This window comes from Petaurus breviceps, unplaced genomic scaffold, assembly GCF_028583685.1.
Source record: "Petaurus breviceps papuanus isolate PSGF00001 unplaced genomic scaffold, PetGlider_PUasm1.0 91133, whole genome shotgun sequence".
NCBI lineage: Eukaryota > Metazoa > Chordata > Mammalia > Diprotodontia > Petauridae > Petaurus > Petaurus breviceps.
In genome coordinates, this window is record NW_027187419.1 from 25803258 (window position 1) to 25829096 (window position 25839).

The window sequence follows — 25839 nt, forward strand, 5'->3', positions numbered from 1 at the left end:
TTTCATAGTAGATATATTGTGAAAGATTGACTATATTACCCTCCATCCTATCCCCCCCCCACTTATTCCATTTTCTGATTTGACCCTCTCCCTTTTGAAAAGCATGTGCTTCTAACTACCGTCCCCCACAATCTGCCTCCCTTCTATCACCCCCCCTCTTATCCCCTTCCCCCCTACTTTCCTGTAGGGTAAGATACCGAATTTAGTGTGTATGTTATTCCCTCCTTAAGCCAAATTCAATGAGAGTAAGATTGACCCATTCCCTCTTGTACTCCTGTTCTTCCCCTCCATTTAACAGTTTTATCTTGCCTCTTTTATATGAGATAATTTACCCTATTCTGTCTCTCTGTAGCAGCAAGCAACCTAGCATACCAAGGGTGGCTGCCAACACAGGTTCCTAGATCTGCTTTTCTAAAGGAAAGAAACTCAAAATGAGTTCACAATCTTGCTTTAATCAAACATATTTCATTTACCTAGTTCAGGGGAAATAGATCAGCACCCCGAAATTCAGAGAATACAAACAAGTTAAAAGACAAAAAATACAGAGGAACATCAGCAGATGGGCTTCCAAGTGTCTGAGCATTACATCCATAACTAGTCAGTTACCAGAGAGGGAAGCACCAACATCTGGGTTTTCAAAGATGGGGGGCTCAATGGCTGCCCACAGTTTCATCTGGTAAAATCACACAATTCTTCTCAAAGTGAGCCACCCCAAAAAACCTCACATCAGGGTATGTATAGCCTTCTCCTGGCTTGGAGAATGTCACAACTCTCTTGACCCACTGCCAAATCACAAAATAACAAGGTGTGGGCATTCTTGAAAAACAAGCCTCCCACCACAGACTCCAGGTGACCACATTCAGCCTATTAAAGGAGAGAGTATATTTTCAAATAAGGTAAGGTTCTCATGTCACTTAAGCCTAGCCAAAGGGCAGGGAACATCTTAGACTCCCATTCCCATAACACTCTCCCTATCTCCTGACATTATATTCCTCTCTCACATCTTAATTTTATTTTTTAGATATCATCCCTTCCCATTTGACTGATGCTGTGCACTCTGTCTATATATACAGGTACACATATATACACACACTCACATGTATTTATTTGCATATATATATACTCCTATATAAACATATATATACATATATTATATATATATATATTTGAATTTATATTCCTTTCAACTATCCTCATATGGAGAAAAGTCTCATGAGTTACAATTATTGTTTTTTCCATGTATGAATGTAAATAGTTCAACTTTGATAAATTCCTTATGATTTATTTTCTGTGTTTACCTTCTAATGCCTCTCTGGCTTCTTGTATCTGGATTTCAAATTTTCTATTCAACTCCTGTTTTTTCATCAAGAATGCTTGAAAGTTCTCTATTTCATTGAATGACCATATTTCCTCCTGAAACATGATACTCAGTTTTGCTGGGTAGGTAATTCTTGCTTTTAATCCTGGCTCTTTGACCTCCTGAATATCATATTTCAAGCCCTTTGATCCTTTAATGTAGAAGCTGCTAGATCTTGTGTTACCCTACTTGTTTTCCACAATATTCAAATTGTTTCTTCCTGGCTAATTGTAATATTTTCTCCTTGAACTGGGAACTCTGGAATTTTGCTATAATATTCCTAGCAGTTTTCTCTTTTGGGGATCTTTTTCAAGAGGTGATCAGTGAATTCTTTCAACTTTTATTTTGCCCTCTGGTTCTAAAATATCATGGCAATTTTCCTTGAGAATTTCTTGAAGGATGATTTCTAGGCTCTTTTTTTGATAATGGCTTTCACGTAGCACAATAATTTTTAAATCATCTCTCCTGTACCTATTTTCCAGGTCAGTGGCTTTTCCAATAAGATATTTCACATTGCCTTCAATTTTTTTTTCATTTATTTGGATATGTTTTATAGTATCTTGATTTTTCATAATGTCATTAGCTTGCATTTCCTGCAATCTGATTCTGAAGGAATTATTCTCTTCAGTGAGCATTTGAAATTCCTTTTCCATCTGTCAAATTTGGCTCTTTAAGGTATTCTTCTCTTCATTGGTGTTTTGGGCCTCTTTTACCATTTGAGTTAGTCTATGTTTAAGGTGTTATTTTCTTCAGTTAGGTTGCTGACTCACTTGTCATGATTTTCTTGCATCATTTTCATTTCTCTTCCCAATTTTTCCTCCACTTCTCTTACTTTATTTTCAAAATTCTTCTTGATCTCCTCCATGGTCTTTAACCAATTCATATTTTTCTTGGAGGCTTTTGATGCAGGAATTCTGAATTCACTGTGTTCCTCCTGCTCCATGTCTTGATCCTTTTTGTCCCTAAAAAAGGAATCTAAGGTTTTATTGCTCTGCTTGCCTTGCTTCCTCTGCTTGCACATTTTACCAGTCAATTACTTGACTTTTGAGCTCTTTGCCATGGTAGAACTCTGCTTCCAGGTACGATAGTTTTATCCCTGGGGTTTTTGCAGCTGCTGGAGCTATTACGAGGGTGTACTAACTGCAGCCCCCACAAGCTGTGGCTCACTGGCCACACACAGCAGGACCTCCAACCAAGATAGAGATCTAGATAAAAGCAGGTTAAAGCAAGGGCAATTACCCTCTGAATGTTCATTTGGCCCCCCTTCAATTTGCATGCCATGAGCTCTGGAGGAAGCCACACAGGGCAGCAGCTGCTGCCACTGTGCCTCTGCTATCTCTCACCCAGGGGGCAGGAGTGGGACTTTGTCCTTCATTTCCAATAGAGTTCCCCACTGACCTTTTACTTGGTCTTTGTCCTTTATGAGTTAAGGAGTCTAGAAACCACCACACATGGTGGGCATTCACTCTCCTGAAGTCTGCTCCAGCTGCTGATGGTCAGAGCCACCCTGAGGACAAAACTGCATGGCTCCCTTGGGCCTGAACTCTGCTCCCATCACACTGCAATGGACCCTTTCTGTAGGCTTGCTGGGCTGACTTCAGTGGGAGATTTGTTTATCTTTGTCACTTTGTGGGTTCTGTGCCTCTAAAATTTGTTTACTGTCATATTTTATAGGTATTTGAGGTGGCTGTTGTGGGAGCTCATGGAATTTCTTGCTTCTATGCCACCATCTTGACTCTGTCCCCAAATGTCAAATAGATGGTAAGAGCAGAGCTAATTATTCAAACCCTGGTCCTCTTACTCCAAATCCAGTACTATTTTTCTATCCCCCATACTATGTGTCATACTGTCTGATATCAAATTTTAAACCTTAACTCTTATTAGAAATTTAGTAGAGGAAGAAAAGTGGTAGATATGGAATTAGAGCATTTGGGTTTGAAATCCAACTCTGGTTCCCACCACAATGTGGGTTTTTTTGTAAGTACCTTTCCCTCTCTGGTCCTCAATTTCCTAAACTGCAAAGTGAGGCAGTTGGATTGGATGACACCTAAGGCACCTTTCCACCTTTAAATTAAAAATCCTCCATTTCTGTCCTTGTGCAAATCATTTAAATATTCTGGACCTCGGTTTCCTCATCTGTAACATAAGGAAGTAGGGCTTATTGATATCTAACTCCTTTCTGTCTCTAAATTTATAATCCTACAATAATATTATGTCTCCTATTATAGCAGCTTCTACCTAGAATACTACATGTATATGTGTGCAATTTTCATGTTTCTTCTTTTCATAGATAATATGAAAATACTATTGCAGCTAAGCAGAGTGATAGCTTTGTTGTAGTGGGAAGACTCTTGAATTTGAAGTCAAGAGACCGAGGTGTGAATTCTAGCTCAAACAATTTGCAGAAGTGTGACCTAGTATGGGTTACATAATTTTCTCAAGCCTCATTTTTTAATCTGTAAAATGTGAATTCATAGTACCTAGAGATGAGATAATTCATATTTTGAGGAAAGTGCCTAGTTTAAATGCCATAAACAATGATGACAAAGTAGGCTATAGCACACTGGACATGCTTAATATTATTTTAAGAAGACAAATAATTTATATAATCTTTATACCATCATTTAACCTCCTTGATCCTCACTTTCCTCATCTGTAAAATGAGGGGTTGGACTAGATAGCTTCTGCAGTCCCTTGAGTCCTAGATATATGTCACTTCTTATATCCATGAGTTATGTCCTCCCTGAGCTCTTTATTATTTTGTATCTCCTTCTCCTGCTTAACTTTACTATGGAAAATATCAGTATATGCATGTTTGATAATGTCTTTTCTTTCAACTCCTAATACTTTAATCTTTGTGTTGTGTGGGAGAACTCGCCCAAATGGAAAATATGGATGGGGAATGGAGATGTAGCTGCACCTGTTACACTTGTTACATTGTTATCTATTTTGGTATAATTAGGAATAAGAACAGTTTTCTTCTAATTCCTTTCCACTCCTTTATTCCTCCTATCACTAAACCAACTAATTATGGCCTATAATTAAAATCATCTAGAATTCTAATTGTACTTGAAAGTTATGTTCTTGCATATCTACTTACTTTTCTGAACTTTCAAAAAAATAATTTATTTATTCATTTTTAGTATTCAACATTAATTTCCACAAGATTTTGAGTTCCAAATTTTCACCCCATCTGTCCACTCCCCCCCACCCAGAGATGGCATACATTTTGATTACCCCTTCCCCAGCCTGCCCTCCTTTCTATAACAACCTCCCCACCAATCCGCTTCTCCTTTATTTTCTTATAGGGCAAGATAGATTTTTATACCCCATTGCCTATATATCTTATTTCCCAGTTGCATGTAAAAACAATTTTAACACTTGTTTTTAAAACTTTGAGTTCCAGTTCTCTTCCTTCTTCCCTCCCCACTAAATCCTCACTGAGAAGGCAAGCAATTCAATATAGGTTATCCATGTATAGTTATACAAAACATTTCCATAAGAGTCATGTTGTAAAAGACTAAGTATATTTCCTTCCATCCTATCATGCCCCCATTTATTCTATTTTCTCCTTTGACCCTGTCCCTTTTCAAAAGTGTTTGCTTATGACTAATCTGCCCTTCCATCTATCATTCCCCCCTTATCCCCTTTCCCCTTGCTTTCCCATAGGGGAAGATACTGTGATAGTAATGGCATTTAAAGATTCCCCTGTATTGGCTTGGTTTTTCAAATTGATTGTGTTTAAACCCAGAGCTTGTTAATCCCACCTGTGGGATGGACTTGTTGACTTGAAAAGAAAGTCCTGAACTGGGAGGAGCTGGTGACATAGATTTGGAGAGACAAGAGAGAGGCAGAAGAACCTTTTTGGAAGCAGCACCTCATGGAGGCAGAGAGAGACTGAGAGGATTGTTGAGTGCCACTTTGAATCGCCCTGGACTTTTGAGACCTGCCCCCTGAGCTGCCAAGGACTGAGGAGACATGGCTGTTTTGCTGGTACTTTGTCTGTCTGTTTTGATGTTGTTTTGCCAGATTTGTCCACTGGTGAAAGACAGTCCTGTTGAAGAAGTCCTGGAACCTGGCTTTTGGTTAAGAAGCCCTGAGACTGTCCTGCAGACAGAGAGTGAATACTGTCCACTGGTGAAGGACAGTGCTGTTGCAGGGGTCTGGAGACTGTCCTGCAGACAGAGTGACTACTGTCCACTGGTGAAGGACAGTGCTGTTGTTGCATGGGGTCTGGGAACCTTTCTGTTGGTTCAGAAGCCCTGAAGAAGGATTTTCTTGTTGTATGTCTAAAGAAATCCTGGGAGAGGGTTTTGCTAATGTTTTCAGGGGTTCTAGGACTGTTCTACAGACAGAGGATGAATTAATGAATGGACTGGCAATGTATCTTGTGGCCTTGCTAAGCCTTGTCTCCCCAGGAACTAAGATTGCTGAGAACTTGCCTCCTGTCAAGATGAAGCAAAGACCTCCATTTGGGTATTAAGTGCTGTGCTTAAACTTGATGTAACTCTGGGGTAGATTTAATTGAGATCCAGGGGTGGGGAACTTTTTGACCTTTTTGTGTTCTATGGTTGAACAAGTGAATGTACTTTACTTATGTTTGGAAACTAATCTCCATTTGAGAAGAGGGGCTTTGTGGTGGACTAAATGAAGGTATAGCCTAGGGGTGGAGAAGTATTTAGAACAGGGACTTTGTAATTGATTGAATGATTGGAAGGTCCTGGGGTGGGGTAGTACTTGGAGATTATTTAAGCACACTTAGTAAATGCTGTATTTGGAATGATGTCATGTTTTGATCTTCTCTGTTCTTGGTTGGTCACTGAATAAAATGGAGAGCACCTATGCTGGTATTTTGAACCTTGGGAAGTTGCCTTTCCTTGGTGTTACAGTACAGATACCCAATTGAATGTATATGTATTCCCTCTTTAAGCCTAATCCAATGAGAGTAGGGTTCACTCATTCCCTCTCACCTCCCCACCTTCCCTCCATTGTGAAATGTTTTTCTTGCCTCTTTTTTTTGAGATACTTTACCCCTCTTTATCTCTCCCTTTCTCTTTCTACCAATATATTCCTTTCTCTTTCTTTAATTTTATTTTTAGATATCATCCCTTCATATTCAACTCATCCTGTGCCATCTATCTATCTATCTATCTATCTATCTATCTATCTATCTATCTGTCTGTCTACTTATAGATAGATATCTATATATGTATATATAGATATCTATCTATACATAAATAGATAGAGATATAGATATATAATTTCCTCCAACTACCCTAATATTGAGAAATGTCTCATGAGTTACAAATATCATCTTTCCATGTTGGCATTTAAACAGATAAACTTTAATAAGTCCCTTATGATTTCTCTTTCCTGTTTTCCTTGTCATGCTGCTCTTGATTCTTGTATATGAAAGTCAAATTTTCTATTCAGCTCTGGTCTTTTCATCAAAAATGCTTGAAAGTCCTCAATTTTATTGAATATCCATTTTTCCCTGAAGTTATATACTCAGTTTTGTTGGGTGGGTGATTCTTCATTTTAATCCTAGCTCCTCTGACTTCTGGAATATCATATACAAAGCTCTTTGACCCCTTAATGTAGAAGCTGCTAGGTCTTGTGTTATCCTCATTTTATTTCCACAATACTAGAATTGTTTCTTTCTGACTGCTTGCAATATTTTCTCCTTGACCTGGGAACTCTCAAATTTGTCTTTAATATTCCTAGGAGTTTTCCTTTTGGGATCTCTTTCAAAAAGTTTTCAGAAAATTCTTTCAATTGCTATTTTCCCATCTGGTTCTAGAATATCAGGGCAGATTTCCTTGATACTTTCTTGAAAGAGGATGTCTAGGTCCTTTTTATTATCATGGCTTTCAGCACTCTAATAATTTTTATATGATCTCTACTGGATCTATTTTCCAGGTCAGTGGTTTTTCCAGTGAGATATTTCACCTTGTCTTCTATTTTTTTTTTATTCTTTTGGTTCTGTTTTATAATTTCTTAATTTCTCATAAAGTCATTAGCTTCCATTTGCTCCATTCTATTTTTGAAGCGATTATTTTTTTCAGTGAGCTTTTGCAGATCCTTTTCCATCTGGTCAGATAAGCTTTTTAATGTGTTCTTTTCATTGGTTTTTTGGACCTCTTTTGTGATTTAGATTAATTTATTATTTAAGGTGCTATTTTCTTGAGTATTTTTGGGGTCTCCTTTAGCAAGCTGTTGACTTGTTTTTTTATGATTTTCTTATACCACTCTCATTTCTCTTCCCAATTGTTCCTCTACTTCTCTTACTTGATTTTCAAAATCCTTTCTGACCTCTTCCAGGACCTGTGACCAATTCATATTTTTCTTGGGGGCTTTTAATGTAGTAACTTTGACTTTGTTGTCTTCTTTTGGTTTTTTGCTTTGATTTTCTTTGTCGCCAAAGTGAGATTCTATAATCTGAGTTTTTTATGCTGTTTACTCATCTTCCCAGTCAAATACTTGACTTTCTATCTCTTTGTCATGGTAGGACTCTGCTTCCAGTGGGGGTGTGTGTGGATGAACTGAAACAGGCTTCAGAGGTTTTGTATCATTCACTTGATCCCCCATGGTCTGTGGACCCACAGCCCCAGAAGCAGCCATTGCTGCTGCTACTGCTACCCCAAACACCTCCACTGCCACCACCTCTGCTACCTCCACTTCCCCGGGGCTAGAACCAGACCATAGTCTGACCACATTCCCTTTATAAACAGATCCCACCAAATTTCCCACTGACCTTCTATGATGTCGTTGGCATTTGTGGGTTGAGAAGTTTGGAAACCACCACAGCTGCCAGTGATTCAGTCACATGAGGCCTGCTCAGGCCCTGTCTATGCTGGCACAGCACATGCCAGACTGTGCTCTGCTCCCAGCCTGGTGTGATATACCCTTCCTGTCTGCCTTCCAGGCTATCTTGGACTGGAGATTTGCTTTATTTGTCATTTTCTGGGTTCTGTAGCTCTAGAATTTACAGTCATTTTTTACAGGTATTTGGAAGAGTTTGGGAGAGAGACCTCAGACAAATCCTTGCTCTTACTCTGCCATCTTGCCTCTGCGCCCCACCCCATTCCCACCCCCGCCTTTTTGTAGTTTTAATGTGGGAATAGACCATGGATATCATCTTCCTGATTTGAACAATTTATATTGTTTTTTACTATCAGAACATTGAGAGATTATGACAGACTTAATCACCATACTTAAGTTGCCTCCCTCATCTCAGCTCCTGTGGTATCCTTCTCCCATTGGTGACTCTTCTTAGAACCTCAAACTTTGGAAGGGTCTCAGACTTGCCATCCCCTCTTCTCTTAACTTAGCCACATGACTCGTCCCATACTGCCTTCTATCTCCTTCTCCCTATGCTTTGCAGTTTCCATTTTATGTATTGTCTTTCTTATAATGTAAGTTCCTTTTATGGGCTCAGTGAAGCATATTTTCTTCTCTTTTTAAAGCATAGCTAATGTGGAAATTTGTTTTGCATGATTATAGATATTTCCAATATTTTTTTTCTTTGCCTTCTCAATGAATGGAGAAAGATGAGAATTTGCAACTAAACATAAAATAAAATTGAATTTCAATTCTTGATGGTGGGGACGTTTTGTTTATTTGTCTTACACAGTACCTGGTATGTAGTAAGCACCTTATAAATGCTTACTGACTGATCATTGACTGACATACTACATAGAGAGCCAAAGTAAAAATCAAGAAATTCTGGATTCCCCAACAGAAAATTGGTCAAAGATTATTAACAGGCAGTTTTCAGAGAAAGAAATTAAAGATATCTCTATTCCTATGAAAAAATGCTCTGAATCACTATTGGTTAGTGAAATGCAAATCAAAGCAACTCTTAGCTACCACAACACCTTGTCAGATTGGCTAACATGACAAAACAGGAAAAATTATAAATGCTAGGGAAGATGTGGGAAAATTGGAACACTGATGCATTGCTGGTGGAGTTGTGAGCTGAACTAACCATTTTGGAGAGTAATTTGGAACTATGCCCAAAGTGCTATAAAATTGTGCATACTTTTTTTTACCCTGCAATACCACTTCTAATGCTGTATCCCAAATAGATCACACAAATGGGAAAAAGAACCCAAATGTACCAAAATTTTTATAACAGTTCTTTTTGTGGTAGTGAAGAACTGGAAATTGAGGGATGCCCATCAATTGGGGAATGGCTGAACAAGTTATGGTATATGAATGTAATGGAATATTATTGTGCTCTAAGAAATTATGAGCAGGCAGACTTCAGAAAAGCCTTTAAAGACTTATATGAACTGATGTTGTGTGAAGGGATCAGAACCAGGAGAACATTATACACATTTATGGCCACATTGTGTGATGATTAACTTTGATAGACTTGACTCTTCTCAGCAATTCAATGTTCTAAGACAACACCAAAAGTCTCATGATGGAAAATGCTATCCATATCCAGAAAAAGAATGTAGATCAAAACACACTATTTGCACTCTCTCTCTATTTTTTTTGTTTCTGCATTCTCATGGTTCATTCCATTGGTTATAATTCTTCTTTGAAACATGAATAATGTGAAAAATATGTTTAATGTGAATATATATGTACAGCCTATATCAGATTGCATGCCATTTTATGGAGGGAGGAAGAGAGGGAGGGTGCAAAAATTTGGAACTCAAAAGCTTGTGAAGTTGAATATTGTAAATTAAAAAATAAATAAATAAATTTTAAAAAAGAAAGGAAAAAATAAAATGAAGGATGAATAATTACAACAACAATAAAAAAAAAGAAATTCTGGGTTCCAGCTTTGCCTTTTGTACCTATGGGAAAGTCATGTAACTTCTCAGTGGTCTAAGGTAGCTCAGTCTAAGACTGTAAATTAAAAAGTAGGAAAGGGTGTTAATTAATTGGTGGAGTTTCTCTTTGATAGTTCCTCTACAAATTAAACACACACACACAAACACATGCAAATACAAAGATAAAGTAACTGTTATTATCAATTTGTATATCTGATACTGACTAAATCAATGCAGAATATAGATAGATGGAATATTCCTAACAGAAGTTTACATGGGGCATCCAGGGTGAAATACTGTAAGATGTATGAAATGGTTCTAAATAAAGCAATGGTTATTTATATTTTGAACCTCATTTTTACATGAAGAGTATTGCAGTGGCCTATTACATAGATGAATTTGAAATCAGTCTAATAAATCTAGTTATATTTCAGTCTCCACCTGGATAATTTTACCGACTTTAAAATCACAGAGGAATATTTATTCCCACATTACAACGTGGAAGAATGAATGAATCCTTGCCTTGAGATGTGTACATAAATTCCTCATGCAGAGACCTGAAAAATCTGTTTCACTATGGCACACACTTTGTAATGGACCTATATTTTCCCAAATGAGGTTTTAGTGAATTCAGCCCAAAGCAGCCAGCTTTACTTATCATTTATCCATCAGCATACTCAGTGAGAAAGGGTATTTGCTAAAAGTAGAACTGCTACTACTAGTAGTGTGCATGCACACACACACACACAATTTATTTTAAAATATGTTTAGTAAAGAGTAGCATCTGTTTAACATAACAGAATTTCCAAAAATAATGCATCAATTAATAAACATATATTAAGTGGTTACTGTACCTGTTATATAGTAATCATTTAATAAATGTTTTAGCCATCTATCTTCCTTCCTGTCTCTATTTTTTTTATCTATCTATCTATCCATCTATCTATCTATCTTTCTATCTACCTACCTACCTACCAACCTATGTATCTACTATTTACCAGGCACTGTGTTACATGTTGGGATTATAAATTAAATGACTGAAACAATTGCTACTTATAATGAGTTCACACTAAACTGGAGAAGAAAACAAGTATATATATATGAAGTTAATAAATACAAATATGTACAAAGTGCTTAAGTACAAAGAAGCTTGAAAAAGAGGGCACTAGGCCTTGTTGAGTTCAGGAAAGTTTCTGAGAATAAGAGTGGAGTAATTCAACCCAGAGGAGAATACCAGGGCTATGTACATATCTAGTAGACTAGTAGGATGTTTTCAATGTTATTTACTGTAGCCTTGTTTTATTGTCCATTTTTTGCAACAGTGACAATGTGGCACGTGTCTCAATTAGAAAGTATTCAGAAAGTAAAGCTCAGAGAATTTTAAAGAATTTCAGATGTGTTAGGATTTTTCTCTCTGACCTTACTTGTCTTCTTTTTTCTTCCTCTTCTTAGGTGTATTTCTGGTTAGTGGACTTCCTTCAAAGAGTTCTGGCAAATGATATGCCATTTTGTCACCTCCCCAGATTTATTATGTGACCCGAGGACATATTCTGTATTACTTGAGAGTCAGTAACTTGGATAGATCCAAGACAAGAATCATACCCTACAGGTTTGTCATAAGTACTGAGTGTGAGTTGAATTCCCTGCTTTAGAGGATGATTGCCCTGTACTTGGCAACATCATGACAGACAATGATTGATGCACCAGCTATGGTGAAAGTATCTTCTGCTCTCCCACTAATCTGGAAAGGGCACTACAGCTAGTGAATATTTGGGGGGAGAAGAATTGCATACATTAATCATCTAGTAATGCATCAGAAAGAAAAATCTTTGAATGTGGTTGGACATTTGCCCCACTTCCTCTTAACCAGATCCCAGAGTAGTATAGATCCTTCATTTCCTTATGAATGCAGGAAAAAGGGATACTGGCTTTTCTATATGAAGACAAGAACTGTCTAGCTATAATATGCTACTCTGCCCATTTGTCAAAGTCTAGGTACATGTAACCTTCACAACTGGGAGATTAAGAATACAACACTTGATGGAACAGTACCACAAAAAAGAAAAGTTAATTGTTAGGGAAGTTTTTATGCTTCAAAAGTATACTGAATGAATGAATGGTTGAATGAATGAGTTCATGATAATCTTTCAGTAACATGCAGAAAAAGATGGATTTTAAAACCTCAATCTTAGAATTAAGGCAGAGGAGAAGATCATTAATTGAATGCATTAAAAACTTTTGAAGTCTTTGTGATACTTTAGATTGTAAGGATACTGATGGAGACAGACAGGATAAAACTAGATGATCATTAATAAGGTAGATTATCAGGTTCCCTGGGACAATAAAATGTAACAGGGCTAATTAGAATAGTGTTACAGTGTAGTGACATATTGTCAGCACAGAGACTGGATCTCAGTTTTATCCAAGAAAACAGTGATAATTCAGGGAAAGAGCTAGGAATTCTGAAAGAAATACAATTGAGGGCCCCAGAAAATCAGAGTCTCTTGAAGGGGGCTCCTGGAGGAAGCATTAGTATAGAGCAATGTATTGAATTTAATTTAGGTGTGGGGAGCCAAAGTATTCAGTATAGCACTATAGTCCAAAAGAGCCTAATAAAGCACTGGGCCTGTAGTCAGAAAGCTTAATCTTCCCAAGTTCAAATCTGGCCCCAGACATTTACTAGTTGGGTGAAATTAGACAAGCCCCTTAACCCTGTTTACCTCAATTTCTTCATTTGTTAAATGAGCTAGAGAAGGAAATGACAAATCACTCTATTATCTTTGCCAAGTAAACCCCAACCGGAATCACAAAGAGTCAAACATGATTAATCGACTAAACAATAGCAAGTAGTATGAATTAGAGACAGGCCCTAGCCTAGAATAAAGGGGGCATGTTGGTCAGGATCTCAATTACCTGGGGATTAGGAACCTCTTTTACCATCTGGTCATACATATTCTTGCAATGGAAAAGTTTTGAGGGTCCAAGAAAGAAATAAAATGGGAGGGGGGAGGAGAAAAGTTCTGATAGACTCCAGGTTATCAAATTTTATTACATGAGACTGATGAGAAAATTGAGTATGCCCTTCCAATGACAGGCCACAAATCAGTATGTGGAGATAGTGGAAGGCAGAAATTTTCAGGAGGGAGTAGACCCCCCTTAACTTTTTCTTCATTTTGCAAATGATGGTGGTAGAGGATAGAGAGATCTCAGGCAAAATGCCATGAAGATAGCTAGATGGAGTACATGTTATGTTCCATTTCATAAGGAGAACACAATCAAAAGTCATAGGGCTTGCTACAATTCACACTACTCTATTTTCTATCTTTCAATATTGATAGGTTTTGTGATAGTTCTGCTTCCAACCTTAAATCATATGCCCACCTCACACCCAGGTTTATTCTGTTTCCCAAACAGGTAGGTTCTTTCCGTACCTTCCTGTAGCAGTATAAGAATTGCAATAATGTAAAACTTTTGGCAATGGGACTAACCTCCTTTACATATCATCTATATATCTGGTAGATATTTCAGAAACATAACAATTACTTTCTTTGAAAGTGTGGAGATAGTCATTAGAAATGTCAATGCAGGCGGGCCAGTGGCACCATATGGCGGGCAGCAATGCGATTTCATACATTGAACAAGAGACAGGCAATTCTTCGCAGGTCACCTGGCTAAGAGACAATTATTAATAGAACCAAGGGAACTCTCGTTATGGAAGGAGTTCGGCATAAACTTCGGGAGGTGTTAGGATTATCCACACAGTGGAGTGACCATGTGAAAGCTCTGGAGGAGAGAAAGTTACTTCATAGCCTGTTGCCTAAGAGCCAGAAGGATCTGCTTCCAAGAAGGATGAAGGACAGTTATATCGAAGTCATTTTGCCTTTAGGAACTCAACCTACATTATGGGAGAAATATTTGACTGTATACAATAGTGTAAGATTTGGCAGGATACTTGAAGATCTTGACAGCATAGGAGTTCTTATTAGCTATACTCACACCAAAATAGATTCCAGCAAGATGTCCCCTTTCTCTATTGTGACGGCCTTGGTTGACAAAATTAACTTATGTAAGAAAGTCATAAGTCCAGAAAATGACATTAAATTCACTGGACATGTGAGTTGGGTTGGAAAGACATCTATGGAAGTCAAGATGCACATGTGTCAGTTACATGATACGGTTTACCATCCTGTCTTGGATGCAACATTTGTAATGGTGGCCCGTGATCCTGAAAACAAAGGGCCAGCTTTTATAAATCCATTAGTCCCTGAAGGTCCAGAGGAAGAGGAACTCTTCAAGCAAGGAGAACAGAATAAGGTGAGGAGGATTGCCTCCAGTACTGCATCCTTATTGAAAATGGCTCCCACTGCAGAAGAAAGGAATGCAGTTCATAACATGTTCCTTAACACGCTGGACCCAAGGACTATAAGTTTTCAAAGTCGAATTTTGCTTCCAGATTCAGTGTGGATGGAAGATACAAAATTGAAGAGTCTTCAGATGTGCCATCCTGAGGAACGGAACATTTTCAATAGAATCTTCGGAGGTTTCCTTATGAGAAAAGCATTTGAACTTGGTTGGGCTACTGCTTGTAATTTTGCTGGTTCCAGATCTTTTCTAATCGCTGTAGATGACATCATGTTTCAGAGGCCTGTTGAAATTGGATCACTGCTATTCTTTTCTTCCCAGGTTTGTTTTACTGAAAAGAATCACATTCAAGTTAGAGTACACAGTGAAGTATCTTTCCCTGGCACTAAAGAGCACAAGACTACCAATGTCTTCCATTTCACATTTTTTGTTGAAAAAGAAGTGCCATCAGTGATTCCCAAAACTTATGGAGATTCCATGTTATATTTAGATGGTCATTGACATTTCATGGATGCAATGCATCAAAAAACCAATGGAACAGCTATTATCCATTGACACCCTAAAAAAATGCTATCTTTTGGAAACTGAGGATGAAAGAGCATATGGTATTTAAGGAGGGTAGAAAAAGATTTGTGGGGGCTAAAAAAGTATTCTCATCTTCATGGAGAATGATCACACCTGTCAGAACTGCCAGAAAGGGAATTTTTGATAAAAAACAAACACATTAAACTCATAATTTAAATTGTTTGTAACCCAATTTAGTACTGTATTACTTCCATTTTCTTCTTTGCCAGCAAAGGACAAGCTGATTTTTCTAAACACTTGTGACACATTATTTTGCTGTACATGTAGTACATACCAACATTAAAGGTTCACTCTGATCATTTTATCATTTGTTAAAAAAAAAAAAAGAAATGTCAATTCATAAGACACTGGGACCTGGTCTCATCATGAAAGTAGTCTGGAGGAAGTAGTACAGGTTCAAGCAATCAAGGCATTTATTAAGCTCTTGTAAAGCCAAGCACAAGCAGCTTTCCAGAGGACTGCTCCTGTGAAGTTTCAAAGTTCTGATTACATAGTATAGTGAACTCTCTATTTATTCAGAAACAAACTAAGACAAAACATTGACAGAAATCAAAGTATAGCATTCACTATATTATGACATAACAAATTATGACTAAAATGGCCACATAGTTTTCACTAAAGTGGTCACATAGTTTTAAGCAAAAGATACAATCATTTACCGTGTTTCCCCGATAATAAGACCTATCCCGAAAATAAGCCCTCCCCTTACTGTGTAAGATTCCTCTAAAATAAGCCCTCCCCCGAAAATAAGCCCTATTGAGATTGCTACTGTAGTGAATGTGATCCCCTGCACTACACACTACATTACAGTACCCTCTCTATGCACTGTTCCCCCCCGCCAGGTGAAACGCATGCCGCGCTCTGAGCTGCATCCAATCAGAGCTGCAGCAGTGAGCGCGTCATCTTATTCTTTATTGAATTCATTATTGAATAAAGGTACATTTTTTTGTTCACATTTACCTTTTTATTAAAATTGCTGTCAATGTTCATTAAAATAAGCCCTCCCCTGAAAATAAGCCCTCTGGTGTTTTTCTGTCCAAAAAATTTAATAAGACAGTGTCTTATTATGGGGAAACATGGTAGTAACTCAATCATTTAGTAAGTCCTTAATTCAATCATCCTTAAGGAGGCTTGTCTCCTTAATGGACACAAAGTACAAAAGTCAAAGTTCTCCACCTCTAGGTCACCTTGTCTTAATCTCTTCAATCAAAAAGTCTTCTTTCTTCTTAATTGGAGAAGTCCTTAACTCAATCATCTAAATGTAAAGGTCAAAGTTCTCCACCCCTAGGCATGAAATACCCAAGGAGAGGACTTTTCATTTTGACTCCAGGCAGGATCTCAGCTTCCATGGTTCATCTTCCACGGTCCCAGCTCCTGCCCAAATCTATCTAACTGTCACTTGATTTCAAAGGTAGACAGATCTCAGTTTCTTGTCCAGCTCCTGTGCAGTTTCTGTTCCATATTGAAGCTTACAGTGTCTAGTCTACCTCATAGTCCTTCACAGTTTCTGTTCTTGGGAAGACAAAGCTTAACAAAGCCACAGTAACATCAATGAACATTTCCAGCATCCTCATCAATTCACTTTCTGCCTGTGAAATCAACATAGACCCAACAAGGTCTGAGAAATCAACACAAATTATCAGTAGAGTCCCAGGACCTCTGAAGATGTCGGTAAGACCCTCCCCCAGTATTTCTGTAAATATTCAACAAGAAAAACCTCTTTCAGGGCTTCTGAATCAGCAGTAAGGTCCTAGGGCTTCTGTAACAACAGCAATGTCCTTTATCATATCAGCAGATGAATCTGACAAAGTAACATCAAAATAGACAGACAAAGTACTGGCACCACAGCCATGATTCCTCCCAGTTCTCTTCTCTTCTCATTTCTTCTCAATTCTTCTCAGTTCTCAGTTCTCCATTCTGCCACCACAAGTTCTGTTTTCCATTCTGTACTCAATTCATAGCAGTTCTCAAGATTCTAGCAGTTCTCTCTATCAGCAATTTTGGCTATCTAGCTTGGGATTTTACTTATGTATGGTATTAGCTGCTCCATTTTCCTCCCCTTCCTGTTACATCAGCAACTTCTTCCCACTGTGGGATTCAAAAGTTCTGGATTTTAATACCTGATATAGCCATGAACTTGAAACAGGGTGCTAGGAACCTGTTTGATTTCCAAGATTGCCAATACAAGGGGCAGGGAAGATCTTCTAATTCCCATTACCATTACAGCTCCTGACATGTGCCAGGCTCTGACAGGACTTAAGGATACAAATAAAAAGAATGAAAGAATTCATATCTTCAAGGTGCTTATGTCATGAATGAATTTTCAGTTACTGGGATGCAGAAAAAAGGTCAAACTGTACTACAGATATGAACATAAACAAGTGCAGTGATTACACCCTACAGTTAAATTTAGCAACATATTGAATAGGACAACACAAAGACCTGACAGATGGATACCATAGTCTCCATAGTGTCATGCAATTCAGAATGAGAAGGGATTAAAGATTATCCACTCCAAATATCATATGCATATTTGTAAGTTTATATGTATATATGCATGTATGTTTTTGTGTGTATACATACAGATATATAATACATGCAACAGGGCATTTTTTAATAACTTAAGCATTTCAATTCTAGATTTAAGCCTCTTTCTACTACTTCCTACTGATAAATATAGCATTATCAAGAAAAAAATATTAAAAGGTATAACTGATAGATAAGATGGCTAACTAGAAAAAAATAGGGCACAATGTTTTTAAGTCAAAAAATCTATGAGTAAATTAACTATAAAGTATGAAATATCAATATGTTTAACTAACCCACAACTTCATGTCTTTTAGAAGAAAATTATAATACTGTCTTCTTTTTATTTAAGGTTTGTAGGGGGATTTCTATATATACACTCATTTGATCCTAACATTCATGAATTTTTCATACATTATACCCATTTTGCCAATGAGAAAACTAAGGATGATAAAAATAAAATTATTAGTCTGTAATTCTAGAAGTAATAAGTATTGGAGACAAGATTCTAATTGTCAACTTAAATGACATAAACATTTATTTTTTCATGATATTAGGGATGGGAAGTAAGAATTTTGATCACATAAAATTGGTTCCTTTGTTAGGTGATGATAGAATATCAATTGGAGTCAGGTCTACCGATCAGAAGAAAGCCAAATATCTAAAGTAAAAAGGAAATACATGTCCAAGTACTAAAGAAGACAATTCTAACTTAGGTCCCCTATCATATCAATCTACTATGCTTGCCTCTCTTGATTATGACAATGAGAATATTATCTTATCCCTCTTGGACCTTTCTTTTTTTTTAAAATACATTACAGGCAAAATATTTGACAGTAGACTCTATTGAGGGAATGGGCCATAATGAATATCAATTCTAATTGCCTTATATTACCAGGACTATTCTGTTTTTATGTCACCACTATCTCAGTATCTGGTACCTAGTACAAACTTAGTAAATGTTTATTGATTGATTTTATACATGTGGAAATTGAGTTTTGTAGGGTATTCTGTGAGGGGCTTCTTAGTAAATATTATAATTCCTTCACAGAATCATAGGGTATTAGATCTAGAATATACTTTGTTTAAACTAGTATATTTCTACCTTCTTATAGATGATGAAAATGAAGAATAAAAACTACAGAAACTTTGCTGAAGTCACAAATAAGTGAGTAGGGCTAGATTTTTCTATTCGTTGCTTTTTGCTTGTGTTATGTTTCTCTGTGTCTCACATTCTACTTCTGTCTCTGTTTCTGTACATAATACATACACAATATACACATATACATAAGTGTGTGCATGAACAATGCTTTTCTTGATACCAAATCAATCCATATAAACTATCAAGAACATGACAAATTGATTAGAACATAAAGTCATTAGCAACAATCAGCTAGTCCACCTTTCTTATTTTACAAGAAGTGAAATTGCAAAAGGTCTTGCTAATTATCACTGACTTCAAATTCAGGGTTATTGGCATCACAACATTAATAAGTGAAAGAAGTTAGGAAAATTCTATTCTCACTCAATTATATTGCAGAACCCTCTCTACTTTAAAAGAGCATTTAATCTTACTTGGCACTAAAAATGATTATAATGATGATGATTATATAATGTATATGTGTATGTATATATGTATTTATGTCTATATTTCTGTCCTCTGTCTCTCTCTCTCTCCATATATGTATCTTATTTTTAACAAAAAAAATAGTACATTTAACATAAAGAACTGACTGTGGATATTGAAATAGAAAGGATTTTAAAATTAGTTTCTGTTTTTTTGAAGATCAGTTAACGTAATGGCATAGTAAAAGGAAAAACAAAAAAAAAAGGAAATGAAAATGGGAAAAATAGAAGAAAAAAGGGCAGAATACTGGATAGCATGCCCAGAGGTATTAGATGGGAATAACCAAGGGGTTTTTATTTACTTGTTTATTTTTACTGATTCTATATGAGATAGCAGGTTTTTCTCCTGATTTAAAGTTTCTCCACATCAAAGAAGACAAAAACAAAGCATTATGAGGTGGTTATATTTCACAGGTACACTGTTAATAGCTCTTTTCATTGAAGTTCATATTCATGACAGTAAAACCAGATAGGAATTCTAAACGCAATGAATGAATGATTTCTTAAGTGCTTACTCAATGTCAACCGGTATGTTAGATTTTGGGAAAACACATGCAGGCAAATGCACACACACACATACACTAGTAATGACTGCAGTCAGACAGATGTATCAATTAATGTTATCCTACTTTCAAAGAACTGAAATCCTATATGACAAAAATTGTTTACAAAAATAGAGAGGCACCTCACTAAAGTTTCTATGAAACTAATAGTCCTGATCTTAATATCAGGGCAATATTAACCAAGGGAAGACATCTTTAAGCTGGTATTACTGATGAACATTGAAGCAAAAAATACAGAAAGAAATATTAGCATAATTTTACAGTAATATATTAAAAACATTATTCATTATGACAAAACTTGATTTATCCTTTGGAAAACAGAAATTATTCAACATTAAAAAAAATTAAATATATATTATATTAACCACGAAACTCACAGAAATCACATGATTTTTGGAATAGTTCAGGGGGGAAAGCCCTTAATAAAACATAGCACTTGTTTATGATAATAACAATAAGAACTCTAGGAAAGCACGAATTTTCCTCAATAGGACACAGATTCATTTAAAATATAAAAATACTATATACATATATTATATATATATATAATACTATGGGCAGCTAGGTGGCATAGTGAATAGAACACTGACCCTGGAGTCAGGAGGACCTGAGTTCAAATCTGGCCTCAGACACTTAATACAAAAAAAAATAGGCTGTGTGACCTTGGGCAAGTTACTTAGCCCCAATTGCTCTCCAAAACAAAAGCTAAAAATAAAAATACTTTTTTTTTTAAACAGAGGACCATTAGATGCTTTTCCAATTGATCAATTGAAAATCAAGAATTTCCATTATTATTCATATTATTTGTTAGTCTTAGAATTACCTAACTCATAATACAAGAAATAATATTTTGAAAGAACATAGTTTAAAAGGAAGAGTGCCTTCAGGGGATCTTATGGGGAACATTGAATTACAAAATCTCAGTATCCACCATGAGGTCAAATGTCATTTAATACGTTTTGTGCCTGAATGTAAGTCCTTTTAACTAATACTTGACAAGGAAGACATAATATTATATATTATATAATATCACTTGCTCTTAAGAAAAACAATACTTGCTAGACGATATGTATTGATTGGAGTATCCAGTACCTTCAAAAGTAAGCCTATTCCACTTTCAAATAACTCTAATTGTAAATCTTGTTTTTTTTTTTTTCTGATAACAAACTATATTGGTTTTTGTTGTTGCTACAGCATAAGATATTAACTGAGTAATTATGTGTGTGTGTGTGTGTGCGTGTATCTGGAAATTTATAGCAGTTGAATGGTCAAGATTTGGGATTAGCCTATTCTAGGTCTTAGTTAGCAAATATCTGGGAATTCCATTTCTTTTTCAACATAGAGATGAGGAATAATGAGATAGGATCTATTCCCTTTGTCCTATTTCTATAGTTCCAGTTAATCTGTATAAGACCAGAGAAGAACATTTGGTGTCTAGTTCAATGCTCTGCATACAATGAGAATTCAGCAAATAAAGTTGACAGAATGTTTCTAACCATGTGCTCCTCATTAACTAATCTAGTACTTTAATCATATCCAATCCTTCCCCAGGAATGTCTAATCCTCTTTCTTCACTCATCCTATGAAGTCACTCTGCTTATGGATAAACAAGATAGAATAGCAATGCAAATTATACTTGAAGGAAAAGCAGGCTTTTTCTGTCATTTAGGTCTAGTAAATCATTTGATATTTAGGAAAATTATGACTTTAGATTAATTAATAAACAAAAAATTCCAATATTAAAAGAGGTATTTTCATTGTCTAAATATTATATTAATTATTTACAATGGTTATCCATTATTGTTTTTATGATACAAATGATAGTACACCAATGCCTCCATGCAGATGTCCATTTCTTCACAATGAAATATTTATTTATTTAACTAAAACCTTCTGTATTTACTTTGTCTTAAAGTGGATATATACTCTTCAAAAACACAAAATTTTACATCCCCCATGGAACATGGCAATGCTTTTAAAATTCACCAATATCTTTTTTTTTAAGCAAATGGAGTTAAGTAAGTTGCCTAAGGTTACACAGCCAGTTATTTTTTTTGTGTGTGTGTGGGTGTTAAGTATCTGAGGCCACAACCAATCCTGGGTCCTCCTGACTTTGGGGCCAGCACTCTTACTCACTGCACCACCTAGCCACCCCTCACCAATATATCTTAATAGGAATTGAACTAATGTTTATTTTTATAGTTTTTATTTAACTACAAAAAAAGGATGGCTGCAGAATCAGAATGAAGTAAACAGTAGATCCAATTATCCATATAATTTGCTATGGACATTTCTTAAAGAGTAGGGAAGAGATTGTGAGGGGTTCATAGAGTGCCTAAGTTCTCCAATATCTAGCTGACTTTCATAGTAATATTTATCATATACTCATTTTTTTTTGAGATTCTCCCATTTTATTTTCTTTTGTGAAGAAATTTTAAAATCAGAGCATAAGACATTTATGCACAATAAATCTGATTCTATATATTAAAATGTTGAATTGCCAAAGTGATGTCAGTAAAAACAAAAGTTATTATTGGACATGAACAGTGAATTTTTTCCAAGAAGAGAAAAAATTAGTGTTCCTGTAAACCATGCTTCACTTGTAGTCTTCACCTTAGTCTTCTTGCAACATCCAAGGGAAAAATGTCTCTCTAATTTTAAAGGGCATCTAATTTTATGCACATGCAAAATTTCATGCAGCTTTTCTACCTAACTCAATTCTTCAATATGCTATAAAAATTGTTTTGTAGCTATTGGTCTTTTCAAGATGCCATTTAAGATTGTTTTTGCTATGAATAACCCTTGACCTCAAAGAAAATTTATAACATGTGAATTAGAAGAAAAATCCTAACTATTTGATCATTCAATCTCTCAATATTAAGCAAACATTAAAATCTGTGATGTACATTGCACTGTGCTAAGCTTAGAGAGATACAAAGATAAATTAGACAACGTCCCTACTCTCAAAAACTTCATCATCTTCATAGATATATTAGTTATTCATTTTAATCCAGGAAATATGTATTAAAATGACTCTCATGAGATATTCTGTTGGTTACTAGGAGGGATAAATGATAAATGATAGGATCATGGATTTAGAGCTAGCAGAAAGCTTAGAGATTATCTAGTCTGATACTCTCATTTTGCAGATGAGTAATCATCATCATCATCATCTGTTCAATCTTTTAAGATTAGCAAAATACTTTAGATGTATCATTTGACCCTCACAAAACCCTATAAGGTAGGTGTTATTATTATCGCTATTTTGATGATGAAATTATTAATTTAAGGCCAGGGAAATAAAGTAACCTTGTCTAAGGTCATCTCAATAATAGGGTAGTATCACTTGTCTCTGATACCTGTCTCTAAATCCAGTATTCATTAATATTTTATTTCTATCCTGAAGGAAAGTAAAATATAATAAAATAAAATAATTTGAATAAATATCTAGAACTGCAGTACATACAATGGAAAGAAGATTAATTTCCCCATTATGCTCTGGACCCTAAAGGAGAGGCTTGAAGTACTCAGGACTTTATTTCTTTTTTTTTTTTTAAGCATTTGGGGTTAAGTAACTTGCTCAAAGTTACACGGCCAGTTATTTCTGGGTGTGGTGCTAAGTATCTGAGCCCAGATTCGATCCCCAGATTATCCCGACACTGGGGCTTTGTGCTCTTACTCATTGAGGCACCTGGCCACCCCTAAGCAATTGGGGTTAAGTAACTTGCTCAAGGTTACATGGCCAGGTGTTTCTGGGTGGGTAATAAGTGTCTGAGCCCAGATTTGATCCCTAGGTTATCCCTACACTGGGGCCGGTGCTCTTACTCACTGAGGCACCTGGCCACCTCTGGACTTTATTTCTTAAGAGACTGTGTGTCTATGAACAGGGAAACATAAAGCAGAGGAAGATAAATTGTCCACTAGTTATACTATTATGTCTCTATCTATACAAAGAAAAATGTGAGAAATATAAAGGTCTGTAGCAGCAAGTACCCCAAGCGTCCTCAGGATTGCTGCCACCACAGGTTCTTGGATCTGCTTTGATGAAGGAAAGCAACTCAAAATGGGTTAACAAGCTTACTTTAATCAGTCAAATATGTATCATTTACCTCATTCAGGGGAAAAAGGTCAGCACCCTGAACTTCAAAGTATACAGGCAGAATTATCAAGGGAGAAAAACAGATCAAGTAGACAGCTTTCCAAACTGTCCAGCCATTACATCCATACCAAATCAACATCTGGGTTTCAACATCTGGGTTTTTCAAAGCCGGGGGGCTCTGGACAATGGCTTCCCATAATCCAGATCAAATCACAGAACACTTCTCAAAGTGAGCCCCAAAACAAAGCTACACATCAGGGCTTATATAGCCTTCTCCTGGCTCAGAGAATGTAACAACCTTATTGACCCACTAGCCAATCAAAAAGTATCTACTGAAAAACAAGCCTCCCACCCCAGGCTCCAGGTGTACTTTAGCCTAGGGGCAGGGAAGATCTTCAAAATTTACATTCCCATTACAAGGTCTGTTTCAAAAACAAACTGGCCACCTAGTATTTTCTCATACATGACTGCTGTCTCTTGTCTATTTATTGTTTCATGGACTATATTCCTCCACTTGCCCTCGCCCATCCACTATGCCTGGAATTTAATTTCTTATTCACCTTAATTAATTAAAACCCTTAAGTCATTTTACAATTCAAGTACTCCCACCTAGAAGAGCCCTATAATATTATTTACCCTCACTGTATCAAGACAGTATTTTTATCTCTTCCTAATAGATTCCCTCTTACTTTCCTGAGAACAAAAAGAATAAAATACATCTTTTATTACTTGAAGAATATGTAACCTACTCCATTGTTAGCTTTTCTGGCTGACATCCCATATTTTTGATTCATCTTAAGTTTGCAATACACTAGCACCCCAGGCATTTTTACCAAAATCAATAGGTTAACAGTCTTATTCTTGTCCTGTGCTCATGGAAAAGACACATACAAACACATTATTATTGTTTGTCCTTCATTCTCAAAGAGGACTATGCCATTAGAAGGATGATGCCATGTCCTGTAAGTGAATTGGATTTAAGTGAGGCAGGGCTGTACAAGATCACCAGCCTCGTTTTCTCTTCTGGAGCCAAGTGAGTCCCATGGCAAGATATAGATCAGGATCACCACAGATGGTGCCAGATACAGAGGGAAACCTTCACTTTTTAAAGCTAAGATGTTTCTCTCTCTCTCACACACACACACACACACACACACACACACACACACATGGAATTTACATTTGTCTCTATTAAATTTTTATATAGGCAATGTGATATAGTCGACTTGAAGTCATGATGACTTGGGTTCAAGTCTGAGATCTGATACATACATCCGATGTGTGTTACTTAGCCATTCAGGGAAAACAGGAAACTAACACTCTAAGTCTCAAGGAGGTGATAATATGCTTTAGTAGAGCACAATCTATTGATAAAATCAAAGGACTGATAAAACAAATAACAAAACAAACATCTGATAAAACAAAGAAAACACATGTACACACAATCTCAGTGGATTTCACACTGTAAAAGTCTTTATGAATCTAGATATCAACTAATTAACTACCACTTCCAATTCTGTAATCCTCAGATTTGACAAGCATGGCACCTATATATTCACCTGAATAAGATCAAAGTGTTAGAAAAAAATTTGGCCAGGATTAATGAGGTGACTTTGGGCACCGCATTAAAAGAATGACTCCTCTTTGCTAATGATTTATTAAAGAAATATTTTGGGGGCAGCTAGGTGGCACAGTGAATAGAGCACTGGTCCTGGAGTCAAGAGGACCTGAGTTCAAATCCAGCCACAGACACTTGACACACTTACTAGCTGTATGAGCTGGGGCAAGTCACTTGACCCCAATTGCCTTAACTTCCCCCCTCCAAAAATTAAAATAGAGAAAAATTTAATATTTTTAGTCCTATCATTGGACTACTTCCAAACAGACATAACTGCTAACATTTAGCCCATATGACACCATCTTGTACACAAGGAT

At 36.4% G+C, this 25839-nt stretch overlaps 1 protein-coding gene across 1 annotated transcript; it reads left to right on the top strand.

The window, feature by feature from the left end:
- The first annotated feature begins 13735 nt into the window (after positions 1 to 13735).
- LOC138154700 (acyl-coenzyme A thioesterase 9, mitochondrial-like) lies at positions 13736 to 15420 on the top strand. The gene has a single exon (XM_069079672.1). It carries the CDS (start codon positions 13855 to 13857, stop codon positions 15004 to 15006), a length of 1152 nt encoding a protein of 383 aa, XP_068935773.1. The 5' UTR covers positions 13736 to 13854; the 3' UTR covers positions 15007 to 15420.
- Positions 15421 to 25839: the final 10419 nt, after the last annotated feature.

What these genes read in the sequence shown, in the direction of transcription:
- LOC138154700 (XM_069079672.1), top strand. Translation starts at nt 13,855, where the DNA reads ATGGAAGGAGTTCGGCATAAACTTCGGGAGGTGTTAGGATTATCCACA.